Raw genomic sequence first — 19,430 nt, 5'->3', positions numbered from 1 at the left:
TCCGTAACAAGGACGTATTACAAAGGTAGCAAAGCATGGGATTCAACTTGAGGTGGAGTTAGTGCGATGGCAAATAAGAGTCAGCAACAAGTAGTCTATATGTGACACGAACGGACGTATCCATATCCAAGATGCTTGTTATCTAGGAAAACCAATTAGGAAGCAGATGAAAGAGTCTTGTCACTTTGAAGTAATCGCTAAGGGGAGAGGCTTGGTCAAGTAAGAGCCATGAGTCAAGACCTAAACAATCTTTGTCCACGGGGCATCGTCCGTAGCAGCAGTGGAAAAACTTCCTGAGCGAAATGACAAAGTTGGTCAGTCCGGTCATATCTGGTGCAGAGTAAATGAGGTTGACTGCGATCAAGAGTCTCAACTACAAGATGCCGTTGAATCGGTAAGGTCTAGGTAGGTGGGTGCAAAATGCAAGAGGACAAGGTATTCGTACCAATCAAGAAGTAAGGTAAGGCTGAGAAGTTCCGATGTCCCCTCCGTTCCACCCCCGGCAAAACCCTGAAGTAAGGTACCTTTAGGCTGTGTCTTAATAGCAGCTTGCCTGGTCGCGTACCTGAAGCAGACGACCATAAAGCACGCCTTCCCTATCGCAGATTACCAAAGCTGATGGTCAGGGGCGGTAACGCTCGGCAGAATTATCTACTAAGCCCTTCCTGGTGATGACCCACTTACCTTTTCCGACAGCCAGTCCCAAGCACCCAGGCCTCACCCAGGTTCAGAGGGCAGAGTCCCCACTCTCCACCACTCACGCTGTGACGAAGAGGTGGGCGTGGGCTGGCCTGAGTCTTGTTACAGCCCAGAGCGTGGTTGTGTCGTTACCGTATCCGTAGCTGGCCACCTCCAGACCTGGATCCTCCTCCACCACCGGACGCCGCCTCCATCTGCAGCGCCTTTCACCCAGCAAGCAAAGCAGCCTTTCTTTCTACCCACGAGTCAACCAGTGTCTGCCTGATCGCGTCCGCAGCTATTGTCTCCAGGCTACAAACTTCTCTTCTTCACTTCTTGCTTTCACCGTTCAAGGTGCTATTCGAGCAAAGTACGGCCTCAGTTCCCTTCTCTCTGACTCAGACAAAGGGTGCCGTGTTCCTTCCCTTTCCGCCCCCCAAGACCACCGTAACGTAAGGCAGGCTCTCCCTCCTTCCAACCCTTGCGACCACCGGCCTTTCCTTTGCATCTCCGTTCTTCGACTTCGATTTCCAGAAGCGTCCAAGTCCACGCCACGACATAAACCTTTCTTCACCATCCACTGACTCTCCTTCATCCTTCCACCAACGGTAGGACTGGAGGATCAAATACATTTTTTTCCATCTCTTGCCTAGACGGTCTTTCTAAACTTCTCGTCTCTCGCAGCAGGCCCCCCGCCTTCCACGCCGAATCGACCCCCGAACCAACGTCCGCCCCTCCCCCACCACGACGGCCACGACGGCCTCACCGATTTCCTCCGCCGACAGCGCGCTCGATCTAAGAACTTTGGGTCATGTCTACAGCCAAGATGGCGCCCGCCGTCCAGATGCCTCCAGTCCCCAACCGGGAAGACATTGGAGCCACGTGAGTGGACCTCTGCAGCCTCGCGACTCCGTCGCCGTTGGTCGAACCCCCCGCGCTGACTGCGTACAGATGGAAGTACCTTGAGGCTGGCATCCAGCGCATCATGCTAGATCTTGAGCGTGGTATCGATATGCAGATCGTGAGTTGAACTACCCGAAGCTGCTCCACGTTCCTCGTACAGGATGGAAGAGTGCTAACCGCTACTCGCTCGCCACAGTACATGGGAGTCTACACGTACGCCTCACTGACCGGTCGCTGTCTTCACCTTCTAACTTAATCTCTAGTGCCGTTCACAACTTCTGTACATCCCAAAAGGCCGTCGGATTATCCGTACCCCAGGGAAGCATCGGATCAGGCAACCACAGAGGAGGTGAGCATGGAACACGCTTCCGCCTGCTGCGTAGGGTGGTCAAACTGACATCTTGTTATAGCTCACCTTCTCGGAGAGGAGCTGTACAACAAGCTCATCGAGTACCTCAAGCAACATCTCGAAGGGCTTGTTCAGCAGTCCAAGACACACACCGACGAAGCCTTGCTGACCTTCTACATCAAAGAATGGAACCGATACACGATTGCGGCCAAGTATATTCATCACCTGTTCCGGTATCTGAACCGACACTGGGTGAAACGCGAGATGGATGAGGGTAAGAAGAACATCTACGACGTCTACACGTTACACCTGGTCCAGTGGCGAAGGGTCCTCTTCGAGCAGGTATCGACTAAGGTTATGGAAGCGGTTCTGAAGCTGGTCGAGAAGCAGCGCAACGGCGAGACCATCGAGTATGGCCAGATCAAGCAAGTTGTCGACTCTTTCGTGTCCCTCGGTCTCGACGACGCCGACCCTACCAAGTCCACTCTCGACGTCTACCGCTTCCACTTCGAGCGCCCCTTCTTGGCTGCGACGAAAGAATACTATCAGAACGAGTCAAAACAATTCGTCGCCGAGAACAGCGTCGTCGAATATATGAAGAAGGCGGAAACGAGACTTGAGGAAGAGGAGGAGCGGGTGCGCATGTTCTTGCACGCTGATATCATCACGCCACTGCGCAAGACGTGCAACCAAGCCCTCATCGCCGATCACTCTACGCTACTTCGCGATGAATTCCAGGTTCTCCTAGACAACGACAGAGAAGAAGATATGGCCAGGATGTACAAGCTCCTGTCTAGGATTCCAGAGGGCTTAGATCCACTGAGGCAGAGGTTCGAGACACATGTCCGCAAGGCAGGTCTGAGTGCCGTGGAGAAGGTGGCATCCGACGCCGAGAAGCTGGAGCCAAAGGTCTACGTCGATGCGCTGTTGGAGATCCACTCCCAGTACTCGGGCTTGGTGACGCGTGCCTTTGATGGCGAGGCCGAGTTCACGCGGTCCCTGGATAATGCCTGCCGCGAGTTTATCAACCGAAACGAAGTCTGCAAGTCAGGCTCCAACAAATCGCCAGAGCTCTTGGCCAAGTACACAGATGTGTTGTTACGCAAGAGTAGCACTGGCATCGAGGAGGGCGAGCTAGAGAACACGCTCACCCAGATCATGACCGTGTTTAAGTACATTGAGGATAAGGACGTGTTCCAAAAGTTCTACTCACGCATGCTTGCCCGCCGCTTGGTGCACAGCAACTCCTCATCGGACGACGCGGAAACAAGCATGATCAGTAAACTCAAGGAGGCTTGTGGTTTCGAGTATACCAACAAGCTCCAGAGGATGTTCCAGGACATGCAGACGTCCAAGGACCTCAACGTCAGCTTCAAGGAGCAGGCTGCCGATCCTGAGAGCGTTAAGACCACCCTCGATTCCCAGTACTCTATCCTTGGAACTGGTTTCTGGCCCCTGACCGCACCAAACACCAGCTTCACTCCCCCGCAGGAGATTAATGACGACTGCGAGCGGTTCACCCGATTCTACAAGGAACGGCACGAGGGCCGCAAGCTCACCTGGTTGTGGCAGCTTTGCAAGGGCGAGCTGAAGGCTGGCTACTGCAAGAACAGCAAGACGCCCTACACATTCCAGGTATCTGCCTACCAGATGGCCATCCTGCTCCTGTACAACGATAAGGACAAGCACACTTACGAGGATATCTCGGGCATTACGCTATTGAGCTCCGAGGTTCTTGACCAGGCCTTGGCCATTCTTCTCAAGGCCAAGGTCCTCATTATGTCCCCTGCTGAGGGTAAGCCGGAGGACGGCAAGAGCTTCCGCCTCAACTACGACTTCAAGAGCAAAAAGATCAGAGTCAACCTGAACCTTGGTGGTGCCAAGGAGGCGAAGCAGGAGGAAGTGGAGACGAACAAGACGATCGAGGAAGACCGCAAGCTTCTGCTGCAGGTAAGTTTGGTTTTTTCTTAAGACACTTGAAGTTCACCTACTAACAAGGCAACAGTCTGCCATCGTTCGTATCATGAAGGCCAGAAAGAAGATGAAGCACACTCAACTCGTCAGCGAGACCATCAATCAGATCCGGTCGCGCTTCGTGCCAAAGGTTTCGGACATCAAGAAGTGCATAGAGATTCTGCTCGACAAGGAGTACTTGGAGCGACTCGAAGACGACGAGCTTGGATATCTGGCGTGATGGGAAGTGGATCTTACTTTCGGGAGGAGGAAATACCCCCTTGCCTCTCTCGATGGCTCATGTACTACAACAACCTCAAAACTGCATACAACACCACACCTAGTCTCACCAGGCCGATTTGACTTACCCGGACACATATAAGGCGTGTGCAGGTTCTTCGGCAACAGAACGGAGGAACACTGATGAATGGGATTTATTCTGCTCCGGGATACGGGCAGTGGGCAGGCGGGGAGATTTAGATAGCTGCATGCGGTTTCCCTTGACTGTTCAACAAAAAGTGTTTACACGGTGATCTTGGTGATGAGCAAGGAGAAGCCGGGCGATATGGCCACCCTATGGGTCAACAGTGATCAACAGCGTAGATCTAAGGGGAATTCTCGTGATGAAGAGAAGTATGCAGACCTTGAATTGTCAATCAGTAGAAATTTCGCGGTGCTGTGCCATGGTGCTCTCTGTGAGGAGAAGAAGTACTTGTCAATTATGAAAGTGACTGGAATTACGACGGCGAGTTCAGCTGGCCTGAGGAGTTGAGGGGTGCCTAAGGTAGGTAGTGCGGATGGTGCAGCGTTGAAACAGCGTTGAAGCAAAAGTACAATAGACAGAGCCCAGGAATCTTATTTACACAGCTACTCCGTACATTGTCTACAATTAATCTAATTTCATTCTCAAGATCGAGGTTCCGCTCTATTCTCATTGCCTTGTTGCTGTAATCCGCAATGCCCTAGTCTTTGCTCAGTGACTAAGCGGGGGAACCTCCATCGCAAGATGAAGAAGACAGTTGTTGATGGTTGGCGACCTCCTCTCAGCCACGGCACAACAAGAAAACGATTCACACACGAAGAACCGAATTTGATTTTAATATTTTCCCTCTCCGTGGAAAGGTATTTTTTATTTACCATTGCCTTTTTTGTTTTCCTGTGTTGATGCAGGGGAGGTAGCTGCGCGGTGTCGCGTCTTCTCACGATATGTTCGGCTCTGCCTTTCAAATCTCCCACATACGACCATACCCACTGGAAAACTCGGGATCCCGTCCGCTCTCCCATAGATAAGCCAGTGAGGGCCGGATTAGTAGTTGGGTCGGTGACGACCAGCGAATACCTGGTGTTGTATGTTTTTTGAAGATTTGCTTGGTGATGCTTGGGGTGGGTGGTGGACAAGGGCTCCGCTGGGTGGAGCTATTGTGAGCCTCGGGGCTCCGCGACTTGGCCGTGAATGTTCCCTTGTGCTTTAGTACGGATAGCTTGAGCTTGACTATGCCGTTTGGATTCGTTTCCATAGAGTGAGATTCGTGTAGATAAGAAGGTGAGTTGATGTTGAGGCGTCTCCGGACATTTGGTATCATGTTTTTTTTTTCCATGTTTCAGTGTCGACTGAATCTCAGATTCCGGCATGAGATGGTCGCCTTGTAGGCTGCCCAGGAAGCGGGAGGCCTATCGATGTGCTTTTTAACTTGCTTGTTTAACCGTGGCTGGTAATTAGTCTTGCGTGTATTCAACCCTAGTACCTGTCTCTCAAATGCTAGGCCCTCGGTGTGACATGAGTCTCCGTTTGCGGAACATCCAGAGCGTCTACGATGTGCTAGGATAAGTATTTTGAAATAAACGTAAAGATCTAGTGGGTTTGTTGAAGTCTCCATTTAGTCTGAGCACTATGCTCGGGGATCAAAGAGCCGATGAAGGGCGATAAAGCCTTGTTTTTGGGGTGCCATGAAAGATCAAATTAAAGCTTAATCTATCTGGATGTTCTCGGGACAGAGTCGGGCTCTCTTACCGCTTCTCTTCTGATGTAGGTTTAGTTCTCAACTAAGAAAGCATGGCACGTGCAATTTATTTAGACAACATCCGTCCAAATGACTCCAGTACGCTCTTCTGCAATTATCCAGCTAGAGAATCTGTGATCCTCTTTCCTCTGTACGTATTGCTGATGGTATTGTAACTTATTCCGTTTGATTGTAAAGTCAATGAGATGACAAATTCAAAGCGGGAAGTTCTCGGTACTACTCAATGTATTCAAGCTGAGGCCGTGGGTCAGAATTCAACCCAAGGGTTATATGCTTCATGAGAGGTGGTTCGGCGGGTGCTTGAGAATGGATCCGAAACTCAGTTTCCATGCCGACAGTTCGTCGACGGTCGTATTCGCTGATATGTAACCTCGGATCTCTTATTCTCTAGGCAAGGTAGGACTGGTGAGCTGTGTTGAGCTGCCTCCTGCTGCGCCGTCTGGCTTGGAATCGTGACTTCCAGGTTGATTCTGTAAGTCAAGCTTTTCGTTGGGTAAGGACTGGCTGACAGCAGTTCCAGTCCACCCAAGCCCGTTATTTGTAGATATTTCAGGTACCAACCAGATTGTCTCCTTATCCTGTCTGTGGTGGTTGCCGGGTTTGCTGCAGAGGTTGCTGACGCAATAGGATGTCATTTTGGGACAAGGCTGCCTGTGGTCTGCATATTCAGCTTTCCAGCCTGCGTTTGTCTACACGAAAAACCAGAATTAGATCCCTCGTTGCACCGCAGATGGGCAGTGCGGCGTCAGCACATCGGTCGTCAGGTAGTTCATGCAGCCAAGCCTTCCTGGCCACGGGGCGAGAAGCCATAAGCTTATGACGCATTATGGATGCGTCGTAGGTGCGTTGAGGCCCCCACGGGCTGAGCCTGATTTATAGTGCGCAACTCTTGATCGTCTGCACTTAGTAAAGAATTGATTCCATCTGCTATGCTCGCTGTTCAAATAGTTCAAAAATTGGAAACATCTCAAAATGTCGGCTCACCAAGAACCTCTCCCTGGTGCTAGAGATGAGCCATCTTCTAGGCCTTCGTCTGCATCATCCACAGATGGAGTACATCACAGCACGAACATATCAAGCCAGCAGCCGAACAACTTGCAGAACGATGACTCAATAAGTGGCTATACTATCATTTCTACAGAGGACGAGTTTCGAGAAGACATCCACCAGGCATCGCCAGCCAGTCCTGGCATCGATAAGGACGATCTCAACCAGACTGAGAAGAACAGCTTACTTTACCAGCCTCGCGACCGAGTTGCGGCCTTGAAGCAATGGAAACTAGAGTTCGTAGCACTTTTGACCTCTGTTGTCGCCTTTATCGTCATGGTTATTCTCTTAGTGTGTGTTCAGCAATGGAAAACCGCAGCCTGCTTGGGCATACAGTGTGAGCATCAATACTCTTGTTGCCATATTGACCACGCTCCTTAGAGCTGCAATGTTATTCGTGTTATCAGAAGGTCAGTAGTTTATTCAATAAAGTTTAGGGAATACATACCAATGAAGTCAGTCATTGGACAAGCCAAATGGCCATGGATGGCAGCGGCGCGGCCACTTCGTCATGTCGAACATTTTGACAATGCTGGCAAAGGCGCATGGGGATCGCTGAAGTTTCTAGTGAGTTTTCGTAAACCGTAAGCCATAATTTCCCTCTTTCTAGTCTAAAAATGGTCGAAATTGCTAATAACACGTACCGCAGGACCGCAACGGTTTTAGGTGCTCTGATCGTGGTTGCCTCTTACGCCACCGGACCTCTTTCCCAGCAAGCTGTCAAAACATATCCCTGCGAAGTCTCAGCTGAGGGCATTGCTCGTATCTCAACAGCTGAACGGATTACGAGGCACGATTCAATGATAAGTGGTGCAGTTACCAATGCTAAGATGAGCACGGCCATTATCAACGGTATACTTGGCTTACCTCCGGACAATTCACAACTATTCCAATGCGAGTCGGGCAATTGTGTGTTCAGGAACTTTTCTGAAGTCACTCACTCGTCCGTTGGAGTTTGCAGCAATTGCACCGATGTGAAATCCGACTTGATCGAGTTTGAGGAGTCAAAGACAAAATTGGTAGGCAGATATCGGAACAGTTATCGCTTCCACAACAACTCCGGATTTTCCATCAACACTGGCGTTGAGCCGGAACTTTTCAACGTAACAACACCTGTAGCGAATACTATTGATTCCAGGAAAGATGGTCCGATCAACACGTCTTTCCTGACGCTCTCAGTGGCAGGCTGCGTTGCGCAGCCTAACTCAGACGCCCCGACAGATCGATATTGCGAGCACGACTATACCAATATGCCGAGACTAAGCTCCGACCTTGATATTGTGGCTGCCAACTGCAGCCTGTATCCTTGTATTCGTCATTACAACGGAAATGTTACGAACGGTACTCTGAATGAGCATTTGGTATCAACGGACCCAATGGAGTCGTATGCCGAGGGCTATATTTCGGTCACTCAGCCGTGTTTTCTCATAGACAAATGGTATGACTTGTCCAATATTAGCAACGCCCCTCGAAATGGCTTGAATTGGACCTCCTGGACTTCAGATGGAGCTGAAAAGGAGGCACCGGCTCAATGTGTCAGTACCATGGACTATACCGAGTTCCGTGGCATTAGATACTTCCTCAAGGCCAATCTAAATGGACAATGCAAACTCTACGATCTTACCGAAAGGGGGCCAACATCTTCTGATGCCGTCAATGGAATCGGAAACTCCAGCCAGCTACATTGCGAAACAGGTTGGTGGCTTGACGCTCTTTATAATGGAGGAATGGCCACATTTGTCAGCCTAGAAGCTGCTCACGGCAACATGTCTATCGCGATTTCGAACCGGATGCGTATTTACGGATTGACTTCGTCAGAGACGGATACATCAAATAGTTATCAGGAGGGAACCTGCAGCAAAACATCGATCTGTGTAAGGCTTGAAGAATGGTGGCTACTTTACCCTGCGGCACTTCTGGTATTGACATCAGCCTTGCTCGTGTCTGTTTATGTGCAAAGTTGCAGGGACAGCGGGAGGCAGCCCATCTGGAAGTCGTCAATGCTTCCTTTGATATTCTACAACATATCAGAGGAACACTGCTCGGATGAGCGAAATGATGGACGACGAATTGGCTCATCAGTACCTCTTTTGCAACTCCCGGAACTGGAGTCTCGCGCCGACAAGACGATAGTGAGTTTTTGCAGTGGCAATGAAGGCGCTAGGTTCATTGTTGAAGAAGGAGTCGTGGAAGCCAAATGAGACCCGGGAAGCAAAGATGTAAGCCTTGGTGGCTGATGGGTACGGGAGGAAATGAGAAGGGAGTAGATGTGATGTAATGATAGCTCCAGTCCTATGCGTGTAGACAGATAGGGGCAGAGATTAATACTCGATTTAACCTGATTTTAGCCTCGAAGTCCTGCACCAACTGCCCTATGCCATTGTGACTTCGAGCAAAGGCATGCTACCTACAACAAGATATTTGGAAATGGGCCGACTACCTTCCAGCGTCGCGATGCTATTGTAACCCATGGTACAGATCTAAACGTCTGAATATCGGTACTATACACCACTAGGCTATCTCATGTTGTGCTAAGAAATGTTGAGTTGGGAGTTTGTTTGCAATAAAATCTTGTTAGGTTCTCACTCCATAGCCACTCGACTCTTCTTTTTTTAGTGAAGAAATAAATACGACACTCTCGCTCCTGCGTTGATTCCTGACAAGTGCCTCTCAGCGAGCTTGTTTCAACTCCTGCGCGGTGTACCTAGCATTTTGTTTGGTTTCGATGCTTGATGGCTTGACCGAGACTTCAGTCCACCTCAGAGACTTCCGGCTTTGGACTCTTAAGCACTCGCTTTCCATTGTGTGTCAAGATAATCTGTGACTCGCTCTCCCCGTCCTCGGCATGACGCATCGTCACGCCAACGCCTCTCAGGCCTTCCTCATCCGCCCGCTGATTCCAGAGCATCTGCTGCACCACTCCTTCCCTGGAGCACGAGATGAAGCCCATGGGCCAGCGGCTTCGTCCCAGAGACTCTCGCACGCCCTTGCTCGCCGGCTTCTCGCTAACAAGGAAGGCAATGACTCCTTCACCCCGCCAGCCCACCGGGGCGCCGATGAAGGAACCTTCCAGTTCCCTGACTATCGAAGGGCCGACGCGTTGGGCACCTCCCTTGCACTGAATAATGACCTTCAGATTCTCGGTCCGTGAAGGAAGACTCCAGGTGCCGAGGAGGTCAATGCCTTGGTCGAATGCTCCGCCTACACGCTTGGCGTGGATGCCGTATTGGGCGAGTGTTGAGGAGACTGTGTACTCATAGTGAGTTCCGACGTATACCGTTGATGCCACGTCAAGTCCAGTACGACTTGCGTATGCGAGGAAAGATGTAATATCATGGTGGCTTGTTGATGGAGCGTTAGGGAATAGCAGCTCCGGACCCTTCTCTCGTCGTTTTCTTAATGATGAACATGTCGATAGGGGAGCTGAGGATATTGATGAGACGGTAAGTCGACTGTGGCGGGACAATTGCCTCGGTAACGAGCGTAAAAGAGCTTGCATGCTCTTGAGATTTCGAATCCAGGTCCAGATTGTATGTAAAATTGGCAGGCAAGGTCACATTTTATGAGCACTGGAGAAACGCCCCTCCGTGTTGTTCTCTCAATCAAGCACATTCAGACCAAGAGTTTAGCTGAAGTTGAAAAAGGTACGTACCGCAGCTTCCATCCGATCCTGGGCTGGCCAGTGCGTTCACGCCTAGGTGCATAGCAGCCGGCCCGCAAAATAACGTCCCGCGGCGCATTCATACCCTTCAAGGTTGTCTGTCACTGTTAACTTCAATATTACAACCCACCACACTGCGCGGAATCACTGCATACCAGCGCGATGGGCGACAGACTTACTCAATTGCAAGACGCTGTGGATCAGGTATACTTCCCTTTGTTCTTCGTCTCTCATCTGCTCGTCTAGCAAATGCTAACTTCGGTCTCTAGCTTGCCCAGCAATTCGTCGCAAGCTTCCACTTTGTCCACCGGCGCCACGATCTCGAGCTGCTCGGACCCAACGATAAGATTAGAGAGGTCAAACAGGATCCGGAACAGAAAGAGGGTATGTTTCACTAGAATTATAGACCTGAATATGACAGACAAATGCTAAACAAGCTTGCTCGTAGTCGATCCCCTTCCCGCAGACGAATTCAAAGATGGCCTAGCTGAGCTGTCGCGCGACCTCATCATCAAGGAACAACAAATCGAGGTCCTCATCTCCAGCCTGCCGGGTTTGGACAGCAGCGAAGCCGACCAGGAGCGCTATATCCAGGAGCTGGAAGACGAGCTCAAGGTCGCAGAGAGTCAGAGGCAGGACGCGATACGAGAGAAGGACCAGATTCTGGCAAAACTTGATGAGGTGATCAGAAGCGTTCGACGACCTTGATATATCACACTGGTCACCGGGACTGCATTGCATTTGGGGTGTTATGGGCGTTGAAAAAGGTCAAACGGGGGGTATTCGAGTTTAAGGATATCTATGAATTAGCGATACCCAATCCAACACAGAAAACGTGTGTCCGAGCCTTTCATCTTCGTATACTACTGGCTTGGATCCTTCTTCGCCTTCTATTCGTTTCCGTCTACGGTCGTTCAGTCATTGTTCTTGGTTGTAAAAGTCTAAGCGTTCTTGGACTTGAAGAATTGGGGAAAGGCGTCTCGTAGCTCCCTGAGGTGACGAATTTGATGCGCGGATGCAGGTGTCCTCGGCACAGGAAGATCTTCCTCAACAAGATGCGCTACATTCCAGCCATAGCCCTGGGCCTTTTGGCAGTTCAGGTAAGAGTCGTCTATGGCAGATAGTCAGTGCTCTATCTCTCAGGGGTGAATCGGCGATGACATACCAACGAAGTAGCAATCCTCCATCTTTTCAACACCTGCCTCACGCATGGCCCTCAGGTACATCTCCTTGGCAGGCTTGCAGACAAGCGGCGCCTGTCCGTAGTCGCAGAAAGTGAGGCCGTCGAAGAGGTCTTCAATATCCAGCAGCTTGACCACGCGCTTAGCGTGGTTGACGTAGGCGTTGGTGAGAAGCCACATGGTGCATTTGCTCTTATCAACATCTTCAAGCAGCTCGCGCAGCTCAGGGTTTGGACTGAGTATGTCCTCAAGGGGAAGGGCGTCGTCGACCTTAGCATTGTACTCTAAGGGGTCAATCTCATGGTGGCGGACCAGGCCCTCAATTGCAAGGCCGTAATTGGTGTAGTACTCCTTGTGCAATTTCACGGCGTCATCCCAGCTGAGTACGAGGTGCTTTGCAAAGTACTCGTCAATCAGCTGCGACATGTGGTCCTGGACTCGTGAACCTGGAGAGAGTCAGTCTTAATGATGCCGTATGAACATCTTCCAGCACATACTTTTCGGGTAGAGGCAGTTATCGATATCACTGTGCGATTGTGAGTTGAGGTATTCATCTGCATTGATGAGGTTCAACTTACAAAAACAGCACAGGTTTGGAAGTTGACACTCCATTTGTCTGGGCTTTGCTGGGCTCCATGGCTGAAGTGGTATAGTACGCGCCGTCTAGTCTATGTCTGAAAACAGAACGTGAAAAGGAAAGAGGCCTTCGGTATCTAATGCTGTGATTTGTTGTGAAAGGCTGGGCCCTTGGTGGAGAAAAGAGCCGCAATCGGGCTGAGGAAGAGAAGCTTCGAGGTATGTTTGGTGGGAGTCTGGTCGGCATGAAGCAAGGGAAACCACTATTGTCTGGATTTTGACACTTATGACTCTTTTCCTTAGACTCAGAATTGTACGAAGTCGTTATTGGCTTACAAATGCACCATGGGGCTTTGTGAGGCTGATCACAATACTTTGGCAGAAGTATTTAGTGTTGACTCATGCCGAAGTTATGTCTCGCATGCCGCGTTATGCTGTTGAGGTAATTACAGGAAGCTACAGGGGACTATTTCGGGCAGATGGGGGATCTTGGCGCTAAACATTAGTGATGACTCTGACCAAAATACACCGAGGCTGGGGAGCTCCGAGCTCAGGTGGTGACATAACTCGCTTAGCTGCATGGCCCGCCCAAGCCCGAATCACCCATCCAGGTCCACAACTGATTTCGATTCTTATAAGGATTTATCCTTGTAGGAAAAGTTCACAAATAAACCACTACTGATGGCCCACGACCCATTTCTTTTCCTCTCAACATCCACCAGCGGCACGACGCCTTTTCTTCATCTTCCACGACGTTGCGGAAATCACTGCACACAAGGCTGCTGTGCTTTGGGTAAAGTCAACAGTGCTGATTCTTACGATATTGCTAGTCCTGTTTGTCTTCTTGGATTCCTTTCTTTTCGCGCTTTCTTGTTCTGCTGCGGAGGATTTCCTTGCGCAACTTGCACTTCGCCATGGCTCAAGGCCAGCTCGCATCAGTACCGCCGTTGGCAAATGGGACATCGTTGGGTCTTTCAAGAGATGAGCTACACCAGATACAGCAGTACGAGAGAATCGTGCAGTTTCGCGATGTCATTCTTGCTGGCTCGCATTCCAAGATCAAGGTGCTAGCTCAGTTGGCGAGCCATACACCAACCTCTGCCATAGCATCTTCATCAAACCCCTCCACGCCAGCAAAAGAGACAAATGGAAGCACAGCGCAGGGTTATCAAGTTGGGAATCCGCAGTCGTTCGCGACCACCACGCCACAAGCTTCTCTTCCTGGTTTAGGAAATCCGCCTCCTGCTAACGCGAACCTGCCCGCAAGACCGTTCGTTAGCTCTGGCAAAACCGAGATCAATCCCATTTTTCTTCAAAAGTCTGATGATCTCATCAAGGCCGAGATACAGCTCCAGAGGCAACGCCTTGAACGGGCACTGCGCGACGAGGTTGATCAACGTCGGGCTTCTATGAAGGCCTCGGCGCAGTCTGAGCCTCTGGCCGACTTCGACCTCTCCGATGTGCTGTCCAAGGCTCTGACTCTGGTCCAAGCTGCTGCTCCTTCGTCTGTCAATGCTACGCTAGCTGCTGCTAACATTTCAGCTGCAAGTGACTCTGTTGATGAGAACTCTTACTATTCTTCCCAAGTCAATTCGCCAGATTCGTCGCACCGCAGCTCGCGCGGCGGTAACAATGCCGAGGTCACGACACAGACACACAAAGCTTCCACCACAGGCCAGCCGTTCGAAGGCCAGTCGCAAGTACAAGCAGACCAGAAGGCTCAAACTGGCCTGCAGTCCTCAATATCCCATGCCTCTGCTACTCATCAGCCACAGGGCCAAGTCTCGAACTCCAATCCCTTCCAATCGCGACCGGTTCCAAGTCGACCCGATGCCGCGCCCGAATTTTCTCGATATCCGTCGGTAGGAACGACGCAAAGAACAGATAGGGGTGATAATACGGGGTTGTCTACATCAGGAGGTGGGAGCGGAAACACCAGTCGTTCTGAAGAGTCAGGCGTAATGGACCTTGACGACAGTGCTGATAGATCTGTCCCTGCCGCAGGTCAACAGCAACTTAGGGAGTCCATGCTCGCTCGCCAACCCTCGCCTTTGATACAGGTTCGCGCCCACAACATATCCCCCCTAGCGCCCCAGCCCTCTCATGTCTCGCCTCTTGCAATGGTCAGAGGTCAAGCAGCGGATGCTCAAGACTTGACCATCCCTCAAGGAACCACAGCTCAAGTTGCAGCACTACGCAACGAGCCCAACATCATTTCCAGTCCAGATAGCTCGCCGCAAGGGGGTCGGAGCGGAGAGAAGCGGAAGGGGAAGAAGAAGAAGAACGGCAAGAGGGCAGCCAGGCAAGCGCCAGACGAGCCTTACATCAAGCCAGAACCGCGATCGCCGTCCCCGATGAATGCGCCGTCTTTCATTCGGCCACAAAAGCGGCAAAGAAGACAGGGTGACGAGGAGCCTCGTTATGCCCAGCCTGAGCGTCAATTTTCTCGATCTTACAGGGAGGAAGGCGCTGCGCCCATGTACGATACCCAAGAGTATCGCCCACGACCAGCAAGTCAAGCCGCGGCGATAGGTGACTATGGGTATGGACGAGAGTACATTGAGGAGCCCCGCGTTTTGAGCGGCGCTGAGTATGTGCGGCATGTGCCGTCGCCTGGTGTCTATGCAGTTCATGCTGCGCCAAGTGAGGTGTACGCAACATCCCCAGCTAGTGTCGATCGCTACGGTAGGGAACCTCCACGATACTATCGTGATGGTTACGAAGTGACGCGCATGAGCACTCGTCCCATGACAGATCGTGCAAGATCTCGCTCGCCCATCATGAGAGAGCGGGCGTCCCCGCTAATGGGACCACCCAAAGCACCGTCCGGTAGGGTTGTGGTAGATCCCGCTACTGGTCGTCGATACTACGAGCCGCCGACTGTTGTTCGCCAGTCTGTTGCGCCGTCACCACTTCGACCCGCCGAGCCCGAGGTTATCTACGAGAGAGCACCCATACGAGCAGAGTCGAGACGCCCCGGCCCACCCCCTCGGGATGACGACGTCCTCTACCAGCGTACTTCGCCGGTGTACGCGGCGGCGCCTAGGAGAGTCGTTACGCAACCCGAGTACGTGTCAGACCCTCAACGAATCTATAGACAGCGAGAGTACTCGACGAGGCCAATGGCACCTCCGGGTGAAGAGTTCATTCCTGCTAGAGGTGGTATGGAACAGCGGAGGATTATTGAGGAAGCTCCGAGAGAGTATATGATGCGGGCAACAACGGCTCGCCCTGCGGAGACGGCGGTACGATATGAGCTTCCGCGAGAGTACGGAAGAGTTCAGAGTGTTAGGCCGGAGCAGGTTCCCATCCAGGAATACGCCTCGGGGCCCATGCACCCCGACGCTCGTCGGGAAATGATTCCACCTGGACCTCGGTCCTACAGTGTGCGGCCCGCCGAGCCTCATGTGGTGCGGCGGGAGTATAGTGCCAGGCCGGTGGAGCAGCAGCCTTACTACGGACAGCCGGTCCCCGCACGGGGCGAGCCGGAAGTGTCATACATTGAACGGCCCATGTACTACGCCGACGAGGCTCCGCGCCCAGTCTACCGATGAAGAGAATTGAAGTCCTGTTCTGGCCTTGATATGAGACAGACTTTATTATGCCGTATCGGAATTGGCGGGTTATAGGCGTCAGGAAATGCTGGGACTCAGCTTGCGGAACTCATTTAGGGGGAGGGTTAAAAGTCTTTATTGATGGGACGGAGTTTCGGCAATAGGAACCGGATGGAGGGGAATAGGGTGAATACCTAGTCACTAGCGGTAATCAGCAGCGTGTGTACGTTAATAATCAGGAAAATCCAGTTATTCTCACTCAGTCGACATGCTATCTTCTGGTGATATTCCCAGAGTAGATCAAGCTGGCAGACACCAAAGGTAGAAGCAGCGAGGCAACGATCAAAGAAGGAAACTATCTAGAAACCCGAGACAACGTTGCATAAAGTATAGGTCTCGGCGAATAGACCTAAATCGTGACAAACCTTGGGTCCTCACACAACAAACATGAAAGAAAGGACGATATGACAACGGTTGAGTTTCCCCATTCAAGGGAAGGTAGGTAAGACAGACAGACCATGGGGCTTTTGCACAATAGGCCGCGCGCAAGCACAGACCTTGGGCTCTCAGAGCGTCGTCGTCTGTAGATTTTCTTTCCGTTTTTCTAGTCACCGCATCTTTCCTTCTTTTAGGGAGGGAGATGGCGTACTTCCTTTCTCACTTTGGTCCCTAGACCATTTGTGTCTGTTCGCTCAAGACAGGACACGGAGCGAGGACTGTGAGGATAACCGCGAGAGCCATCCTGGGGAAGAGGTACGACTTCGATACACATACACATGGGAAACCGTACTTCGGATCCGATGGATGGGTCCTGAATTGCTTATCACACAGAGGGATACATGAACAGCACGAAGAAGAAATAGCGCTCTGTTGTGGATTTCGAATTTGGCTGACGGTGGTTATGAAGTCATTGCGAACCTCACTCAGCGATTGTGGACTCTAAGGAAAAGCGCTACCTGTCGGGTTTCCCGCGCTTCAAGTTCGTGTAATGTGTGGGTGGGGGGAGTGGGGGGGACTCAACGAAGATCTGTATCCGCAGAAGGAACACTGATGATGACTGTACATGGAGAAAAGCAATACTGTACGGATACTCCGTACATATTCGTACCAAAAGATGGAAAGAAAAGTCAACCGAAGCATGGAGAGTGGATTCCGTTCTATGCGAGACTGAGGCATATTCCCTTTCGTGCCAAAGTTGGGTTGGTCAGAGATCTTCTAGTGGGCGGATCTGACAAAGTCTAATTCTCTGCTGTCTGTCCGTCTGTCCCTCGCAAAGCGCTGTTGGTCAGACGTAGATAGACGATTCTACGCAAGCCGGTTTTATTTTCATTAGCTGCTCTGATAAACTGATAGTGACGGACGCACGAAAGTCGGCAGGGGGGAGGAAAGGGAAATATCATACATGGGGAGGGGTCAACACTACCGATGCATACTCTAAACCATGGCCCATTGCCCAACACACGTCTTCCGGCGGGTCCGGCACACGAAGGTGTTCGGTGTCGTAGCCCTTGCATCAGGGTAAGTGCGCGTTCCGTGCGGATACGTGCAAAAGAAAAACGTTTGTACCCGTAGGCCAGCTCGCCTCGTCCAGAGAAGGTTTGTCAGTCAGATTTACCCAGTCAATTTGGCTCCAAGGACGCACCTAGAGAATAATAGCATGGCTCGTCGTTGTACTTATTTTTTCTTGGTCCGAGTGCCGTTGTGTGGAGGACCAGTTCGAGGTTGAAACGTTCATTCCAGGATCATCGATCGACATCTCCCCTTCTCCAGGCTAAACGGCGAGAACGGCGGCTACTTTGGTGGTTTGGTTAAGGCCGGGTTCGCGCTGCATATCGGCGTTGAAAGGGGTCCAGTCCGACCTCTCATCAAATCTGATCAGGTGCTTTCCCAGTAGGTACTAACGTTGGGCGGCACCAGGAACCAACGCACATTTGAGCGGGCGTAGTAAACGTCTTCTGCGAGTCTATTCGCCAGGGGGGACACACATCTGCAGTCGGTCCTCGGTGGGCAAGGCGCGGCCACCTTTTTTCTTTCGTGGGTTGCAGATCAAGCAATCGCACTCGTGCCAGCGCCTAGTCTTGTTTCCAGGCGACGATACACTTGAAGGCATCTTCCCTGTCTCGGGAACATCATCGAGGGGAAGCGTCTAAGACAGGACCAGGTTTCTCTGGCCTGCGAGGGAAGCCCTAACTCGTCGTGGTGGTGTTTACCTGACATGTGTCAGTTGCCCTCATCAAGCCACGCCGCCGTACATGGCGTGCGAGATTGTGCCCTCTTGCGGGACGTAGAATTGAAGCAAGACTTTCCAGCGATGGAAGAGGGCAAAGAGTGAAGCCAATGACAAGTGCCGTGGCCAGGATTACATTGTGCAGTGCCGGCGCGCCGATGTAGCCCTATGGAAGAACCAAAGCAGACGACGACTAAACCTCGTTGACTGGCCAGACGACGGCCGTGGTCCGTGGATGAATGGCGTGGTGGGATTCGGGAAGCTTTCGCTCGAGGCTCGAGCTCCTTACGCCACGCCTAGTATTTGAGACGCAAAGCGGCAGGAGTTGGTCCATGGGCCCAGGGATGTTGGCTGACCTCCGGGCAAAATGCGAAAGTTCAGTTGAAGCTCCAACACGTCGGGGAGTGACCATTTGGGAAGTTGCGGTGTTCGTTTGTTGCGCCCGGCCGATTTTCTCTTTCCAGATGGGACATGCAGCAAGGAAGGGGGTTGCATTCTTGAGTAAAGGCAGTAGTCGATACCATATTTGTCGTGACTTGAGTCGCTAGTGTGCTTGAGTAGCATGCATACTGTACTATCACGAAGTTGAACGTTGTTGGCATGTGCTGGGAATTCCAGCGTCGTGTGTAGCTCAACGGCGGCCAGGAAGTCGCCCAACTCAGCGCTAGTGATATGATAGCCGGCTCGAGACAACCTGGTTTGGCTGGTCATCGGTCAACGATACCTGCATTGCTTCTGGGACGGACAAGTTGGTATTCGTTGTTGGAAGGTGAAGAGGAAAGAATTCTTTGTCAGCTTCACACCAGACTGCGTTAGGTTCCGCAAGGATTGCCTTTGGGTTCCATAGGATGCGGAGGAAACGCTGACCACACTGATATAATGACGACGATGACGAGCCAATGAGAATAAGCAACGTCCACAACAACTTGCGCCGGCCTGGTGGTGATTCGGATTCTAGACTCGGAATGCTATGGTAGCTATGTTTTGCAGTCTTCAGTCCGCGGTACTCATGCGTTGCTCTTGGCTTCCCGCTGTGCGTGAACGGAGAGTTGACAACTGTACGTGACGTACCGTTGTACTATCGGCAATGTGTTCATAGGCGTTGGTCCATGATGCAGGCCGCAACGACGCGCAGTGGATGATGGGGCAGGCGGCAGGATCGATCCATGTTGGCTGTCAGTCGCGTGCCCAGCGCTAGGAATTCAGGATCAAGTCCCTAGCGAAACGAGGGAGGGTCTCATCGGCCGTGTGCGGTGGGCAGTGCAACGCGCTGGCGACGG

The 19,430-nt window shown here is 51.6% G+C and overlaps 8 protein-coding genes across 8 annotated transcripts; 5 read left to right on the top strand and 3 right to left on the bottom strand.

The window, feature by feature from the left end:
• Nucleotides 1–1,504: 1,504 nt before the first annotated feature.
• Nucleotides 1,505–4,124, top strand: BDP55DRAFT_626403 (Cullin family protein; the record flags this gene model as incomplete). Its single annotated transcript, XM_060571625.1, has 5 exons — nt 1,505–1,560; nt 1,630–1,699; nt 1,720–1,930; nt 1,992–3,880; nt 3,936–4,124. 5 exons carry the CDS (start codon nt 1,505–1,507, stop codon nt 4,122–4,124), a joined length of 2,415 nt encoding a protein of 804 aa, XP_060435453.1.
• An 882-nt stretch (nt 4,125–5,006) lies between these two features.
• BDP55DRAFT_203570 (uncharacterized protein) lies at nt 5,007–5,620 on the bottom strand. The gene has a single exon (XM_060565953.1). It carries the CDS (start codon nt 5,479–5,481, stop codon nt 5,107–5,109), a length of 375 nt encoding a protein of 124 aa, XP_060435452.1. The 5' UTR covers nt 5,482–5,620; the 3' UTR covers nt 5,007–5,106.
• Nucleotides 5,621–6,876: 1,256 nt separating this feature from the next.
• On the top strand, nt 6,877–7,332 carry BDP55DRAFT_723347 (uncharacterized protein; the record flags this gene model as incomplete). The annotated part of the gene is made up of 1 exon (XM_060578732.1): nt 6,877–7,332. The coding sequence occupies one exon, from the start codon at nt 6,877–6,879 to the stop codon at nt 7,330–7,332; it is 456 nt and encodes a 151-aa protein (XP_060435451.1).
• On the top strand, nt 7,212–9,426 carry BDP55DRAFT_203541 (uncharacterized protein). The gene is made up of 2 exons (XM_060565952.1): nt 7,212–7,535; nt 7,601–9,426. The coding sequence occupies exons 1-2, from the start codon at nt 7,402–7,404 to the stop codon at nt 9,150–9,152; spliced, it is 1,686 nt and encodes a 561-aa protein (XP_060435450.1). The 5' UTR covers nt 7,212–7,401; the 3' UTR covers nt 9,153–9,426.
• Nucleotides 9,287–10,632, bottom strand: BDP55DRAFT_644473 (uncharacterized protein). The gene has a single exon (XM_060573584.1). It carries the CDS (start codon nt 10,448–10,450, stop codon nt 9,701–9,703), a length of 750 nt encoding a protein of 249 aa, XP_060435449.1. The 5' UTR covers nt 10,451–10,632; the 3' UTR covers nt 9,287–9,700.
• Nucleotides 10,633–10,705: 73 nt separating this feature from the next.
• Nucleotides 10,706–11,446, top strand: BDP55DRAFT_644472 (RNA polymerase II transcription mediator). Its single transcript, XM_060573583.1, has 3 exons — nt 10,706–10,816; nt 10,882–10,996; nt 11,061–11,446. The coding sequence occupies exons 1-3, from the start codon at nt 10,775–10,777 to the stop codon at nt 11,318–11,320; spliced, it is 417 nt and encodes a 138-aa protein (XP_060435448.1). The 5' UTR covers nt 10,706–10,774; the 3' UTR covers nt 11,321–11,446.
• Nucleotides 11,447–13,062, bottom strand: BDP55DRAFT_644470 (pyrimidine 5'-nucleotidase). Its single transcript, XM_060573582.1, has 4 exons — nt 12,372–13,062; nt 12,291–12,319; nt 11,778–12,239; nt 11,447–11,723 (listed from the first exon to the last, which is right to left on the bottom strand). Exons 1-4 carry the CDS (start codon nt 12,614–12,616, stop codon nt 11,554–11,556), a joined length of 906 nt encoding a protein of 301 aa, XP_060435447.1. The 5' UTR covers nt 12,617–13,062; the 3' UTR covers nt 11,447–11,553.
• BDP55DRAFT_644467 (uncharacterized protein) lies at nt 13,055–16,183 on the top strand. Its single transcript, XM_060573581.1, has one exon. The coding sequence runs from the start codon at nt 13,284–13,286 to the stop codon at nt 15,921–15,923; it is 2,640 nt and encodes an 879-aa protein (XP_060435446.1). The 5' UTR covers nt 13,055–13,283; the 3' UTR covers nt 15,924–16,183.
• The last annotated feature ends 3,247 nt before the right edge of the window (nt 16,184–19,430 follow it).

The sequence above is a fragment of the Colletotrichum godetiae genome, assembly GCF_030913485.1.
Source record: "Colletotrichum godetiae strain CBS 193.32 chromosome Unknown BDP55scaffold_3, whole genome shotgun sequence".
In the NCBI taxonomy this organism is placed as follows: domain Eukaryota; kingdom Fungi; phylum Ascomycota; class Sordariomycetes; order Glomerellales; family Glomerellaceae; genus Colletotrichum; species Colletotrichum godetiae.
The sequence above is the reverse complement of the archived record's forward strand: the minus strand, read 5'-3'. Positions and strand labels throughout refer to the sequence as shown.